Source organism: Rhinatrema bivittatum, chromosome 6 (assembly GCF_901001135.1).
Source record: "Rhinatrema bivittatum chromosome 6, aRhiBiv1.1, whole genome shotgun sequence".
NCBI lineage: Eukaryota > Metazoa > Chordata > Amphibia > Gymnophiona > Rhinatrematidae > Rhinatrema > Rhinatrema bivittatum.
In genome coordinates this window covers 193,143,929-193,160,425 of record NC_042620.1, presented here as the reverse complement: position 1 = coordinate 193,160,425, position 16,497 = coordinate 193,143,929, and the positions used below count along the sequence as shown (strand labels likewise).

Here is a 16,497-nt window from a genome sequence, read left to right as displayed (position 1 = left end):
GTACCATGAAATAAATGGAATAGTGCCCAGAATCCATTTCCCATGCAGGTACTGGGATTATGGCTTTCAAGGACAGGAGCCTCGCCAGGGTAGCTTCCAATGCTGCCTTCTTGTGGATTGGACACGGAGATTCCACAAACCTGTCCGGAGGGATGTGATGGAAGTCCAGATAATACCCCTCTCGGATGATGGCGAGGACCCACTGGTCCGACGTAATCTCGACCCATCTGAGGTAGAAGAGGGTTAATCTGCCCCCTATGGCTTTGTCCTCCTGATGGATCGGCTGATTCTCATTGTGGGGTGCGGCCGGGACCCGAACCCGAGCCGGCTCCCCTTTGTGCTGCTTGGTCCGAAAGGACTGGCTCCTGGCCTGAGGACGAGGTGCCTGGTAGCGACTCCTATAGGGAGTGAAGCGTTGAGAACTTCTACCTCTGGAGGGCCTCGGAAAGGTGCGCTGGTTCCTCTTGGACCTGTCTTCCGGCAGTCGCGGTACTGGAGAGGCGCCCCATGTGCTGGCCAATTTATCTAGGTCACTGCCGAACAGAAGAAAACCCTTGAACGGCATTCTATTGAGATGTGTCTTAGAAGGAGCGTCGGCTGACCAGTTCCGTATCCAGAGCTGCCTCCTGGCTGCTACTGAGGATGAGACCCCCTTGGCTGTCGTACGGACTAGGTCGGAGGCGGCATCCGTAAGGAACGAGAGAGCTGACTCCATGTCTGCTGTCGGAGCATTGTTCCTGACCTGTGACAAACAGGAACGTGTTACCACTGTGCAGCAGGTTGCGATTCGCAGAGACAGAGCTGCCACCTCAAAGGTTTGTTTCAGGATGGCGTCCAGGCGTCTGTCATGAGCCTCCTTGAGGGCCACCCCCCCTCCACTGGAATGGTAGTGCGCTTGACCACAGCGCTAAACAAGGCATCCACCTTAGGGCACGCCAGCATATCCTTGATTGCCGGGTCCAGGGGGTACATGCCGGACAGGGCCCGACCCCCTTTGAATGAGGCCTCCGGCGCATTCCACTCCAAATCAATCAGCTGTTGCGCCGCTTGCAGGAAGGGGAAATGGCGGGCTGTGGGACGAAGACCCTCCAGCAGGGGGTTCTGCGTAGATGCCTCCATGGTGCTGGGGCCTGGAATAGCCAACTCCGTCAGGTACTGAGAGACCAGGTCGGAGAGATCCTCCTTGGGAAAGAACCGCCTCATAGTTAGATATGGCTCTATCCCCGAGGGAAGTTCCCCCTCCTCGGGGGGTTCGGACTCGTCCTCCGAGACATCAGGGTCCGCAGGAGCCGGACTGCCCGGAGGCAGGTGCCCGCGGTAAGGGCGAGAGGGTCCGGGGGCAGGGTCAGCCGGGGCAGCAGGGCCTGGACGGGAAGCCGACTGCATCTGTACGAAGGCGTGGATCCCCTTAAATAAGTCCACCCAGGAAATGGAAGCGGACTCCAGCCGTCGGGGAACCAGGTCCCCCGGGATTCCTGGCTGTTCGAGACGGCCCGCTAGATCCGGGGTGGCCCCTGGGGAACTGTCGGTAAACCTTGGTTGAGACTGGTCCTGGCCTGAGGCTCCCACGGCCTCCTCACATTGGGCACAAAGGAAGTCTGGCCCCTCGCTCTGCGTGGCTCTAAGCTGGCACGCTGAGCACAGACCAAGAGCTTTCACGCCGGAATCAGGAGGTGTCACCTCTGGAGACGCCGGGGCGTTTAGGTGTTCCATCGCGTCTTGCGAATGCAGGGCACCGGCGCTTATGCTGTCAGCGATATGCGCTCAATAATAATATGCGCTCAATAATATGCGTTCAGCAATATGCGCTCAATAATAAACAATATGCACTCAATAATATGCGGTCAGCAATATGCGCTCAATAATAAACAATATGCACTCAATAATATGCGTTCAGCAATATGTGCTCAATAATATGCTCAATAATATACGCTTAGCAATCTATATGCTGCGTTGTGCGCCTATCAACAGGCGCCTATCCGAGTGCGCCTATTCATGGGCGCTCAATATCTGAACAAGGCAGACAAAATGGCGACCTCCACGGCGTGCCGCATGCAGGCAACGCCGCCGATCCTCGTATGCTTCCCGGCGCTTCCCGGCTGTAACCCGGGCAGTCTCCGGCTGCGGGGGGAGAGGGGAAATACCTTCACCGCCGCGCTTGAGGAAGTGTACCCGCTGCCTCTAAGCCGCCGAACTCGTCTCGCTCGGGGCTAAGTCCTCGCTGGGACCGAGGCACCTCTCAGCCAGGCCCGAGCCCTTCTCGCTCGGGGGCTAGATCCCTGCCGCGGTTCGGCCACCGGACCGAGGCGTAGACCTCCGAGGGGTCGCGGAAACCACCTCGGGAAACTCAACTGGGGGAGGGACCCGAGGGTATCATCGCAGGAGTGCGGGGCTCGTCTTCTGAGAAATTTGGAAAGTAAAAAGTAGAAAGTAGTATTGGAAAACACGCTCAGCGAGCGTGCAGGTGCTCCAAACTGCTTTGGAGACGGAAATTACTGAGTTGCATCACTTCCTGTGGGGGTATATGTAGCCGTGCTGACGTCAGATCCGTCTCCAACTGCTAGCACGAGCACACTATACCCACTTGTTCTGAGTCCATCTGCTACACGCTAGGAAAATATATTTTTGTTTCTAGTCTCCAATTTTGCATGGCATGCAGAAGGTGGTTTTGGAGTTTCCATTCCAGGTTTTGTTTGCATATTTGTAATTTGTGGTCTTTTATTCTATACTTGGTGAAGGTAGGTCTGTGTTCTGTGTGTATGTGACAGAGATGAGATTCCTTACTAGAGGTTTGTTTCAGCCTTATTTGTTGTATTTTCTCAATATTATATTGCACTGGTGGTGAACTACTGCCTTTTCATGGGTAGGGCTATTGCTGGTTCATTTCTTGGAGTTAGTGCTGCTCAGGTATGGCAGGTTTGATAGACATGCACAGAGTGGGATTTGTTTGTTTTATTTTACAATGTACCTGTTATTAGAGGGAGTTTGTGATGCTGTTATTAAAATGACACCAGAATCAGAATATCTTTTTTGTATGGTAAAATGTAGAGGGAAATGTCTTAGTTCTGCGCTGCACTCTTTGTTAGGAACTGGGGGACTGCTGTGGAGGCAGAACATATGCTTATATTAAGTCCCATGATGGTTATGTGTTCAGTGTGTCATGCATGTGAGCATCATCTCTCAGGTGTGTCCTGATAGAAAAAAGATTGAGAACCAATTGATTATAGAATAAAGTCTATCCCTGAGCAAACTTCTCAGCGAAACACTGGTGGGTTACATGGATCTGGGATGAAAGAGGTTGAGTGGCTTGGAGCCACTGAGATTTCAAAGTCCATTGAGTTATTCTCATGGCCAGCCTGGCCATAGGAGTGACATGGACCGTGGAAGCCATGTGGTCCAGCAATACAAGTAACTAATGGGCTGAAGCTGCTTTCTTTGTGCGCAGAGATGCAGCTAGTTTGGAGAGTATATCTGTGCGGTCGTTGGGCAGGAAGGCCTTTGCGACTGTGGTGTCCAAATCTGCTCCGATGAAGGTAAGGAGATGAGATGGAATCAGGTGGGATTTCTGGTAATTGATGAGAAACCCCAATGAGTGTAGCAGCTTGATAGTGAGCTCTAGAGCATTGAGAGCTCCTTGCTGGGATTGGCTCTTGATTAGCCAGTCGTCCAGGTAAGGAAACATGTGTATGCTGGTTTTGCATAGATGGGCGGCAGCCACTGCTAGGCATTTTGTAAATACACGGGGAGTTGAGGCAAGTCCGAAAGGCAGAACCCGGTACTGAAAATGTTGATGCCCCACTATAAAGCGCAGGCATTTGCGGCGATGTGGGGATATGGGAATATGTGCATAGGCGTCTTGAACATCCAGAGAACAGAGCCAGTCTCTTTGTTGTAGAAGAGGAAGCATGGTGTCTAGGGACACCATCCTGAATTTTTCTTTTTGTAGAAATTTGTTGAGATTGCGGAGGTCTAGGATGGGTCGGAGACCGCCTGATTTCTTTGGAATTAGAAAATAGCGGGAGTAGAACCCTCTTGCCCCGCTGTGCCAGGGGAACGGTTTCCACAGCCCTGGAGCTCAGTAGGGTGGACAGTTCTGACTCTAGTAGGGTTTTGTGATCTTTTTGGATCCACAGTGGACCTTGTGGTGAATCTGGGGGTACCATGAGGAAGTTTAGATGGTATCCCTGGGTTATGATGTATATTACCCATTGGTCTGTTGTAATGTGGTGCCAGTTGGTTATGAAGTGGTGTAGCCCAGTGGTCCCCAACCCTGTCCTGGGGGCCCACCAGCCAGTCGGGTTTTCAGGATATCCACAATGAATATGCATGAGAGAAAATTTGCACGCACTGCCTCCATAACATGCACATCTTCTCTAATGCATATTCATTATGGATATCCTGAAAACTCGGCTGGCTAGCAGGCTCCCAGGACAGGGTTGGGGACCACTAGTGTAGCCGACCTCCTACAGGCAAATCTGGTCTTGGATTTATAAAGTGGCTGCTGTTCTCTAGATAGATTTCAAAATCCAGAGGCTGAGCCCATTTGCGAGGCTGGCTGAGATCTGGATGCCTTGGCCTGCCGTGGATGTCCTCTCTAAGGTGGTTTGGTTGGTCTCACGCGAGATGTAGGCGGATAACACTTGCGTGAGCAATAAAAGGGTCTTCTAGGGTCCCTTCTCATGGTTTTTCGAGCAGAGGAGGGAGTTTCTGTAGTCACTGTGGAAAGTTGATGCAGATTCTCATGATGATCTTTTAGTTGTGCCACTGTGTCTTGTATCTTGTCGCCAAAGAGATTATCTCCAGTACACGGGAGATCAGCGAGCTTGTCCTGGACTTCTGTTCACAAGTCAGATGCCTTAAGCCAGGCCCATCTTCTGGCACTGATTCCTGTTGCTGATAAGCGAGACACCATCTCAAAGGATTCATATGCAGCTCTGACCTCATGTTTTCCTGCCTCGAGGTCTTTCTGGAGAATGTCAGTGAGGCTCTCCTGTTGTTGCTGAGGGAGAGAGTCCGCTATCCCTTGGACCTGCTTCCACAGGTTCCTCTGGTATTGTGTCATGCATAATTGGTAGGCAGCTAAGTGTGACACTAACATAGAGCCCTGAAAGACCTTTCGACCCAAACCATCCAAGAATTTTTGGTCCTTTCCAGGGGGAGCCGAAGAATGGGGGCGCAGTCTCTTGGCCTTCTTCTGCGCAGATTCCACTACCACTGATTGGTGAGGTAGCTGTGGCTTCTGAAACCCTGGAGTGTGCTGGACCAGATAAGTTGCATCTGTCTTTTTATTAACTGGTTGGACAGTACAAGGGTGCTCCCAAAGGCGATGTTGCAGATCCAAGAGCACTTTATGGACGGGAATGGCCATAATTTCTTTGGGGGCATCTACAAATTGAAGGACTTCCAATGCCTTGTGATGTGTGTCCACTTCGGTGACTAGGTCAAAAGGGATGGTCTCTGACATGTCCTTTATAAAATTAGCAAAGCAGAGGTCTTCTGGAGGAGATGGCTCTGAGAGTATGTCCTCTGTAGAAGTGTCAGTGTCAGCATCCTCCCATGGATCATACAAGGTCTCTGGCTGAGATCCCGAGGAAGGGAAAAGGCTTGATACTCCAGGACGTGCAGGCATCGATGGAGGCCTCGATGGTCTTGATGGAGGCTGTGGCGGCACTGATGGAGCCTTAGGCGGCATCGATGGCATCGAAGGAAACTGTGGGTGCCTCGATCCAGAGAGCCCCGATGGACCAGGAACCGGTTCCGACATTGGTGGAAGTGGAGCTGGAATAGGACTAGAGTCCATGCCTTCGTCCGCCGAGGACCCCAGAATTGGTATCGGGGGTTTCGGAGATTCAGTAGGTTGTCTTGGTACCGCTGGCCCAGGCTGGCTCGGAAGGGCATCGATGAGTGTTCCAGGCGGTCGAGGAACGGTGTAAAGAACGATGGCTCCGGTGTCGGTATGGGAGCCGGCATCAAAGGCGGATGAAGGTTCCAGAGGGCATCGATGACCGCTTGTCGGATAAGTATGTCCAGCTCCTTCCTGGAAGCTGGTATAGGTAACGCAGCTGCAGGGGGAGGCAGGATAGGTGCTGCTGGCACCTCCACAGGAATCTGTGGGGGCTCAGTACCTGGCATCGATATCGATGGGGGATCGCCATGGCGGAAAAAAGGGCCGCAAAAATGGTTGGTGGCCTGCAGGAACCGAGGACAAGGTAGCAAGAACCAACAATCCACAGTTCGACAGGTAACAGAAATACATTCAATCAATTTACAATCATGACAAACAAATATACCCCCATACCTTCTGTTAAGGGCAGTAACTGCTGCTTTGTGCAGATTACCCCAATGCAGGTTACTAGGGCTCCTCTGTGTTTATTCCAAACTCTTTTGAATTCTATTATAGTTCTCATTTTAATTACCTCTACTAGGAAGGCATTCCATGCATCCACCATCCTTTCAGTGAAGAAATATTTCCCAATGTTTTCCTGAATCTACCCCCTTGGAGCTTCATATTACGACCCTTAGTTCTACAGCCTTCCTTCTATTGGAAAAGGCTCGGTTCCCATGCATTTTTTATAGCCTTGAAGTATTTGAATGCCTGCATCAGATCTCCCATCCCTTCTCTCCTCTAGCGTATACATATTTAGGTCCTTTAGTCTCATTTCATATGATTTTTGATGCAGACCCCACACTATTTTGGTTGCCTTTCTTTGGAATACTTCAATTCTGTCTCTATTCTTTTAAAGATACAGGCTCCAGCACTGAACTCAGTACTCTAGTTGAGGCCTCACCTATGACTTGTACATGGGCAATATCACATTTTCCCTGCTGATTATGCCTCTTTCGATGCAGCCCAACATTCCTCTGGCCTTAGCCACCACCTTATCACATTGCTTTGTCGCTTTCAGATCAACTGACTATCACCCTGAGGTCTCTTTACCAGTCTGTGCACATCAGTCTCTCGCCTCCTCCCCAATCACATATAGCTCCTTTGGACTTATGTACTCAACATGCATAAAACTTTGCACTTCTTGGCATTGAATCCCAGCTGCCAAACCTTTGACTACTCCTCAAGCTTTCTTAGTTCACTTTTCATTCTCTCACTCCTTCAGGCATGTTCTGTTGCAGATCTTGGTGTAATCCACAAAAAGACAAACTTTTCCTTCTAATGTTTCCACTATGTTGCTCATAAAAATATTGAACAAAACCAGCCCCAGAATCGATCCTTTAGGCACTCCACTTATCACTCTTCTCTCGTCAGAATAGGTTTCATTTACCACCTCTCGCTGTTGTCTGTCAGTCAACCAGTTTATAATCCATTCTATCATTTTGGGACACACTCCCAGGCTTGTTCTGCTCATGAGCCTTCTGTGTGGGATACTATCGAAAGCTTTTTGAAATCCAGATAAATCACATCAAATACTCTTCCTTGATCCAATTTTCTAGTTGCCCAATCAAAATTAAATTCGTTTGACATGACCTTCCTCTCATAAAACCATGTTGCCTCGGATTTTGCAACCTACTGAATTGTAATTAATTGACAATCCTTTCCTGTGGTTGGTCTGGCCAGAAACCAGTGAAGGGATTCTGAGGCTTGAGCCACAACAGCAGAACAACAGTTTCCTCAGAGGGGGAGTAACTGCCACCCCACCCCCCGGCTGGACTCTGATACAGTGGCCCCATCATGGGCTAATAATTTTTACTTGAGAGTTCCTTCTATGGACAAAAGACTTTAGCCCCTGTGCCTCCCTACCTCTTCTCCCAGTATCTATAATAGCCTACACAGGGCACCACCAGAGATTAGGGCAGCCCTGACACTTACAATACAGTATGCTCTTTGAAAGGACACAAAAAATAAGATGCATTGAGTCAGAGTTGTGGCTGCTTTAATAAGAACCATTACTGGACATATGGGGCCCAGGACAGAAGAAAAGATGGAGAAGGAAAGGACAATAGAAGAGAGATGAGGAAGTCACACAAGAGACATACAAACACATACATGAGCACTTCAAAAATAAGTCTGCATTTATTTGCACAATCCAAATGTATTAACAAGCAACAATGTATCAAAAGACAAATCTTTTTCAAACATTACTGAACAAATGAGTGAGGCACAATGGTATCAGAAATGGAAATAAAGGCAAGAAGGTTTTGAGATAAAGACCAAGATTGTGTTTGTTCAGCAGGACTTGTTTTTAAAACATCTATCCTGGGCCTTTTTCTTAGGGTTTAATCATGGTCAAGGGGAAGAGGAAATTGAAAGTTTAACCATCTAAACCCTCATTTATCTCCAGTAGCACGATGGATCAGTTCATTGCTTCAGCAGTTCCATTAACAAAATCCTTGGTTAGGGCTAAGGTTGAACAACTGATGCCAGAGTCTGATGTCAACTTGAATCCCAGAGAGTGGCTGCTCCCATTCCATCTCAAGCTTCTGGCACACAATTTTCTGACTTTGCCAAGCAATTCTCCCACCAACTCCAGGTAGTCTGACATAAATAACTAGGATAGATGTGGGAGTGTGGGAGACTATGCCAGTGTTTATAGTGGTGGCCACAAGAGAGGATGCTGCATAAGACATTCTATATAAGGGATTCCCCCTTTGGCTTTTTTTTAAGTCAGCAAAGGTACACCCTAAGCTTCCCGGAGCCAACGTTACACAGGCAGAAGAACTTAATTTGAGAGAGGGAGTAGAGCAACATCTGTGGAGTTCAGATGCTGGGAAGCCTCTCTAGAGATCTGATAGGATGTCAGGTTAGATGTAGTCTAATAAACAGTACATTGCCTATTAGAAATAGCAGCAACATGAACTCTGTGAGGTCAATATTCAGTGAGCTGGTGAGTGGAGAAGTTATTCAGATATCTTTAGCTAAATATTCAGCAGAACTTATTTGGATAACTACTGGAATGTTATTGATCTTACCCACTTGTACGTTGCTCTAAACCTGCAGGATGGGGTGATTAGCCAAGTATATTTATTTATTTACATTTGATCAAAGTTACCAAGATAAAGTATTTGAGAAAGCTTCTGGCTCACCATCTTAATAAATATTTAAAATAAATAAACTAGCGACTGAGCTGCAGCCGTTTCTATCCCCCACCAATATCTTAAAAAATTATAGTGAGAGTCGAACAGCCCCCCTTCCTGGCCCCAATATCTTTAAAAACTCTGAAGGCCAAGAGTTACTGATGCTCCATCTCCTACCTTCAAACAATTGTGGCCAAAATTCCCTATCCCCATCCCTGATCCTCTGAAAGCATCCCTAAAGATAAGTGGGAGACAGAGAGGTTGTCATATCCTCCTGTTCTGGTGAACATGAAGTGACAGTATAGCTGACAAGTACTGGCACTTAGCATTAATTTATTCACTTCACTGCTGGGTGAAGCAATCAATTCTGGTTCAGAACTCAGTACTAAACAGGAATTGGCTCCTTTCTATCACTGAGTGCTAAATGAAGATGGGTCTTTTTCCTGTCAGTGAAATTCTGATGTTTCTCTCCTCATCTGAGGTCCTGAACTCAGGGTACCAGAACCTATTTCTAACTAGCTCTTCCCTGAAATTTTCAGTTTCAGCTGAGGTCACTGCCAATAAGGTCCAAGAGAAGTTGGATTAGATATCTTAGTATGTCTAGGAAAGTATCTACTCCTACATTTTTTTCCAGGAATACAAAATGAAAACAGAAGTGGAGTAGTCATCTAGTGGTTAGAGCAGCAGCTGAACCTGAAAAACCAGGGTTCAAATCCCACTGGTGCTCCTTGTAACCTTGTGCAAATCATTTCACCATCCATTGCCTCAGGTACAAACTAAGGAGTCATTTACTAAACAGCATTTACTATGCAGTGAATGCCTTAATACATCAGTGCTGTGCATTATTTCACTCCTGATATCACAGGAATGATCATGAATCCAAGAGGCATAAGGAGAAGGCTGGCTGTTGCTATTTTTACTTGGATGTTGCAGGGCCTGGCACCTAGGGGATCTCCAGATACAACTAGCAACACCAAGGAGTTAAAGATACAAAAGGGGTGGGGGGGACTGGGGGATTAGGGATAGGAATGAGAGGCCAAGATTTGTGAAAAGGCAAGGGTTTGGGAAATGAAGAGTCAAGCCCTAATTTTGTGCACTGGAGGAGAGGGGATACTTCAAGCTGCTTAGATTCTATAACAAGATGGCAGCCCCAGGCTATGGGTCCACCATCACGTCGATTTTATGGGGACTATAAACTTGTGATATTTTTCCCACTATATTTCCCTACCAGGGAATATATCAAGGGTTTACTAAACTGCAACACTCGGTAAACAGCTTAGTAAATTCCACTGTATTTTCTCTTTTTACCTTGTAAGGACAGGGAAATACCTACTGTATCTAAATGTAACTCACCTTGAGCTACCAATTCTTCTGAGGCAGTTGCTCAGCTACCTCTTGCATCTGCTTCTGAATATCCCGTATATACTGACCCATATAGAGCTGGTAAGCTGCTATGCAGGCAATAAGCATAGCTCCTTGAAAGACCTTTCCCCAAGAGCATCTATTGCCCTCTGATCCTTGCCCAGGGGCACCGAGGAATGGATCCGAAGGCACTTAGCCTTCTTGAGGGTGGATATGACAACCACAGATTGGTGTGGTAGCTGACACTTGTTGAATCTGAGATCCTTTGGGATGAGATAAACCATATCCACCTTTCTGTTTATGGCAGGCACTGAGAGGGGGTGTTCCCATTTCATCAGCAGCTTCACAAGGATCTTGGGTACTGGGACTGCCATGATTTTACTGGGAGGCTACATGTACTGGAGGATATTCAGCCTCTTGTGCTGGATATCCTCCTCTGTCTCTAACTGAAAGTAGATGGTTTCAGCCATTAACCTAACAAACCCCGTGAAGGAGAGGCTCTCCGGTGGAGACTGCCTTTTATCAGCTGGAGGAGATGGGTTGGAGAGGAGACTATCTAATGCTTCGGTGTCAGAAGCATCTGAATCATCATCCCCCCCAAGGGTTATAAGGGGCATCATCATCATGGTCATCAATGCCACCCCAGGCACCGGCACAGGCTGTGTCATAGCATGCTGATGAGTGCATGTAGATATTCGAGCAGGGTTTCGAGGTAGGACTGTGCCAGCCCCGGTGCTATCAGTGCCAAATGTTGAGACTCTGTACTGCTGACTCCATGGTCGCCTGCACGCACTTCTCAAGCTCTTCCTCAAACATCGCCAATGCCAAGAACGACTGGGAAACAGGAGGAGTGATCACATCCTCTTCAGATCCGAGTGGAAGATAGATGCTGGACATCTGGACTGATGAAGGCCGTGGTGAACCTCTAGGTATCATGGAGGATTGGTTGTCCTTCCCACGGGGGTCACTTCGGGGGCAACAAAGCATCCACTGGTGCATTCCTGTGCAACGATGCGGATCGATAACATTGGATGCTTCTTCGGCTTCCCTCAATGCTTGGATCAGTCTCTCCCCGGTGCCGAGACCAATGTCTATGAACCCAAATTTTTTGACCTGAAGGAGCTAGGTCTCTGGCACCCCTATCAGCCTCCGAAGTTGATAGAACTGACAGCCCCGCTGATGTCAAGGGCTTGATGCCCATTAGTGTGCTCAGAGATCCTCTGATGTCAATATTGATGGCTTGAGCTTGCTGGATCCGAAGAGTTACTTCATCTTCTCAAGTTGGGCCTGGCATCCTTTTAGGGTTATCTGAGGGCATCCGCTGCAACTCCAGATGTCATGCGATGCCCTTAGGCAGAGGACGCATCGATCATGGGGATCCATGAGAGACAGGGTACTCGTACATGTGAGGCATTGCTTAAATCCCATAGAGGGCATGGCGATGAGAAATAAAAGGGATGTTAAATTGAAATCTATGGCAGTGGCAGTCAGTGGCTGGCAGGCAAAGACTGCCCCATCACCCCGGGGGACCGACTAACAAAAAAACACTTACCCAAATGTTGAAAAACCTATCTAGGACGATAAGGGGAAGACATTGAAGGGACCTCAAAGAATATGAGGTAGAAACACGAAAAATCGCAAATCTTATTGACAAAGAAAAAGAGGCTACTTTCATTGCAAAATTCAAGCAAGACACAAAGCTCCGTGAAAAAGAAGAGACTGAAGGGACACTGCATGGAGCATGTTGAGCATGCTCAGACAGGCTCAGTCAAAGTTCTAGAAACTTTGACATAAATGTTTTCTGTGCCGGGCTCCATCGGATGATGTTACCCATATGTGAGGACTGCCATCCTGCTTGTCTTCAGAGAATAAATATTCTCAATACTTTCCTGAGGGAGCGTCACTTTTCTGCTATCAACCACATGTTTGACAATTTGGTTTGGTCTCAATTTAGGCTTGGTGGGCTCCACTCAATAGAGATAATTTTGTAATATTGTGCATAAGTTATCCTGCAAATATGCGCATAAGTTACACCAATTTTCAAAGCAGACTTATGCGCATAAGTCTACTTTGAATATTATCCAGGCAAAACTGTGTGCACAAAATTCCACCTATTTGGTACATGTAATTTTGCTGGGAGAATTTATATACATTCTTTTTAAATTGAAAAAGTATGCGCAAAAGTCCCAGTCCCATCCAGACATCACCCTCTGGAATGCCTCTCCCCCATGTGAAAAAAAGTATGTGCATACAGTAATTTCACATGTATATCGGTCATGACATTTTCTAAAGGACAATTTCTTTAGGTAAAGCATTACTATACTTGCAGAAGTCTCTTTGAAAATTACCTTCAATAAGGGCTCTGGAAATCAAGGAAGAATGTAGTATAATGCTATTGATCTCATATACCTGCTTTAAGACTGCCTTGAATCTCTAATCAGAGGCAGTATTTGGGTGGTGGCCCCTCTGACTAGTATCAAGGTTCTCGTACCAATTATCACAATACCTGAACCCATATTAGGAGCACTGATTCAGGTCTCAGTTTTGTCCCGAAGGAGTCTGTTTATCTTGACCAGAGAGCTACAGATAGTGTCTCTTCACTGGGAAGATTCACTCATTTTTAATGCTGCTGGATCTGTGCTGTCATGGGCTATTTCTAGAGACGAGGAGAAGACGGGGAAGACTATGTATGTAGGAAACAGATGAAACTAGGATAGGAAGTTCCATGGTTTATCACACTCCCTGAAAGGCAATATCCAATAATGTTGACTTCTGGAGATTAATAATCCACCAAAAATTCAAATAAATAAAAACGGCAGAGGCCATGATATACTTATAGTTTGGATCAACTATTCTTTTATGTAAGTCTTTGATGAATGGACAAAATTGAGTCTGGTTTCCTGTGTCCATAGATTTGTGCAGCCTGTCTCTCTTGAACTGTGGAATAGTTTGAAACAAGCACCCCAAGACTGGTTTGAATATTTGTTTATTCTAATGTTTTAATAGTGCAGTAAGCCTTGTTGCAACCCAGTAGATCAAATCACCCCATGATGGGTTGTCTTAATGCATGACATCAGGGTTTTCTCTAATTTACATAAAAAGCTTGGTCTACAGGACTACTAATTATGGCAGTGAATTTGCTGTGTCCCATTCTTATGCTGATCCATTGACAAAACCAATAATGAAATAGCATTGACACGATTTTTTTATGTATTTGATTTCTATGTTTTATTTTATGATTTTATATTGTGATGATAGTTATATTTTGATGATTTACTATTTTATTGTGCACCATTTTGATTATACTGTAGAAAAATAAACTGACAAATTGCCATTTCATAAAGGACATTACCTTATTCCACTTTTTCATGCTTTGTAGAATAAAAAAAGTTACTTTAAATAAAAATTAAGGTTTTGCATGTATTCAATTCTTTGGTGCTTTCTTCCACTAGAACAAAAAAAGGGGCAAATGGAAATGAAAACCAAAAGAAAAAAGTTCAAGTAAAGGTAACTCACTGGATCCCCAGATGTATCGACACTGATTATCTCTCGTTTTGCATTCTCCATTGTAACAACGTCCCTGAAGAGAATAGAACATGTTGCCCCCCAAAAAATTAGTTAAAACAAAGAAATGTTGATATGACAGCCCTATACTTCTTTTTCATATGTTCATAACATCTTCTCATTTTGCAATTTTATTCAAAATCTTGCAACCTCTCCTATTATTGCATATGTAATCCTTTCTTTATATGTGAGAGAAGGTAATGTGCCAGTAAGAGCTATAACAAATGAATCAGGTGCAAATGCAATAAACTAATAAGAAACTGGTGCAGTCTAAGGACTCATTCTTTGGGTGAAAAATGAACCTAAGAATATCCAACATTGACTCAAAGGTGAATGCTATGCTTCAGGGAAGTGTCCTCTGATTACAGCATAGTGTTGTGAGTTATAAGAACTGAGATCAAGTTTTACACCCCATCTACAGCTGACTTAGGACATGATTAACTAAAGTGCACTATTACAATGCTGTACATTATCAATCCTCTTTAATAAATTGGACTTGATTTCTGTAATGTAAATGGTGTTAAAACTGATCATTAATGCACATTAATAATGTACATTACAGCAGTTGATTTTTAGCACAGCTTAGTAAATCAGTCCCTACGTGAGAGTAATTTTCTAAACCTTTCATGCTGTTGAACGGTTGTTTACACACAAAAACAATGGGCTGAAAATTCCCCTCTCCTCCCTCCCTCCCCCCACCCTCAGTATAGGTAAAGGAAATGGGGTTAGGTCAGGGGAGGGAAAGTATGTGCACATTTTCACACACACGTTTCACCTGCTTCAAAGAACATGGATACAAAGTACACACATTCCCCAGTTGACCCGAATTTTCAAAGGGAAACACTACAGGTATTTTCCATCTAAAAATTAGCTTGTAGCTATTTTGAAAACTGCTCCCTGTGAGTCTTTGGCCAAGTTTATTTAACTAACTTCAGTTCATCTAATGTGTAATAGCATTATTCCCTCTCCCTTTCAAAACCCAGGTGCTACAAATGTTTCAAGTCCATTTGCTCTCCAAAGATTGTTAACATTTCTGAACTGCTCTAATGGTAATGGATGCTAGCATGGCATTTCAATGAAGAGGCTGTATAAAATGCAAAGTATTATTTTATGTTTACCACATTAATAGCATTTAATAATCATTTATTTCAGAGCAGATAAGTTAACTAATCAGGTGTTCCTCTTTCTGCATAATTATAACAGGCCTTGCTTGATTAATGTTCATTCTGGTTCAGTACTCTAGAGTTGTATGCATTTAATAGAAGAATACTATAATAAAATCTACAGCTACACTACCATTACTATGCACAATAACCAAAAGGGCATAGGACAAGGCCTGCAGAGTAACATAGGGAATAAAGATCTTATGAGAAAGAATAGCTAGATTTCATCTTTAGTTAGGCTTTTAACGTAAAATACATACCTGGTTGGAATCACAGGAATGCCCATCTTGTTTACGAAGATTGGGAGGGCACTGAAAATCAAAGACAAAAGTTCTTATTGGGCAACAACACTTTGATATCACTGTAGAAAAGTCAAAAGATACATTGTGAGGTTTTAGATACATTGGTCACATTCCAAACAGAAATGCTGGGTAACTAGTACAGAAAAGTTTTCCTTTGGTAAAAAATAAAAACAAAACAAAAACCCAAAACTGAAAAATGAAATCTCTTGGCATCACAGGTTAACTGGTTCTAAAGCCATTCTCTACGCATAATGTGCAATTGATTAAGTATGCACAGAACCAGCAGTAAATCTCACTCTGAATCATTTTACTGCTATACTTATTTTTTTTGTTTTGTTTATTGAAAATTCTGTTAAGTTGCTCCCTAAGAATTTACCTGAAGCAGCCATTTTCAGAACATGTCACAAATGATCTCACTTGGAATGGAGTCAGACTGGTTTAAGCTATACATATAATGCTATTTGAGACAATATCACCAAAATGTATCAATAAGGTCTGGTAAGCTTTAAGATGGAAACTTAAACAGGCACATGTGCACGCATTCATTGGTCCATGCCCAGGGACGTGGCCATTTTATAATACACACATATATATGCCCACGTTATAAAATAGCCTGATTGCGTGCATATGTGCGTACAATTTTAAATGGACGCATGCCTATGCACGCAAATGCCGCTTCTACTGTGTAAATGGGGGAATTTAAAGACACGCGCATCATCACTGCCTGTTTTCTTAGTTCATTCCCAGTTCGCCCAGTTAAGGGCTAGGACTTCCAAACCCCTCTAGTTTAATATCCCTTCATATGGTGCGTTCTGGCCCGACATTGGATGCACATGAAGGGCTTTTAAAATTCACCTTTAAGTAATTAGATTTTTTTTCTAACATGGCTACTCCTAGAAGTTCAGGAATAACAAAATGAAGAGCAGAGGTACAAAGAGAAATCAAAATTGCTTACCTTGTAATAGGTGTTATCCCAGGACAGCAGGATGTAGTCCTCACATATGGGTGACGTCACTGATGGAGCCCTATTCCGGAAAAACTTCTGACAAAGTTTCTAGAAACTTTTGACTGGCACAGTGTGC

The 16,497-nt window shown here is 45.1% G+C and overlaps 1 protein-coding gene across 1 annotated transcript in view; it reads right to left on the bottom strand.

Moving 5' to 3' along the window:
- The window catches only part of ADAM23 (ADAM metallopeptidase domain 23), a 600,522-nt gene that overhangs the window by 200,354 nt on the left and 383,671 nt on the right, over positions 1-16,497 (bottom strand). The window contains 2 exon segments of the mRNA XM_029606344.1: positions 13,903-13,966; positions 15,374-15,424. Coding sequence (XP_029462204.1) covers positions 13,903-13,966; positions 15,374-15,424 — 115 coding nt within the window.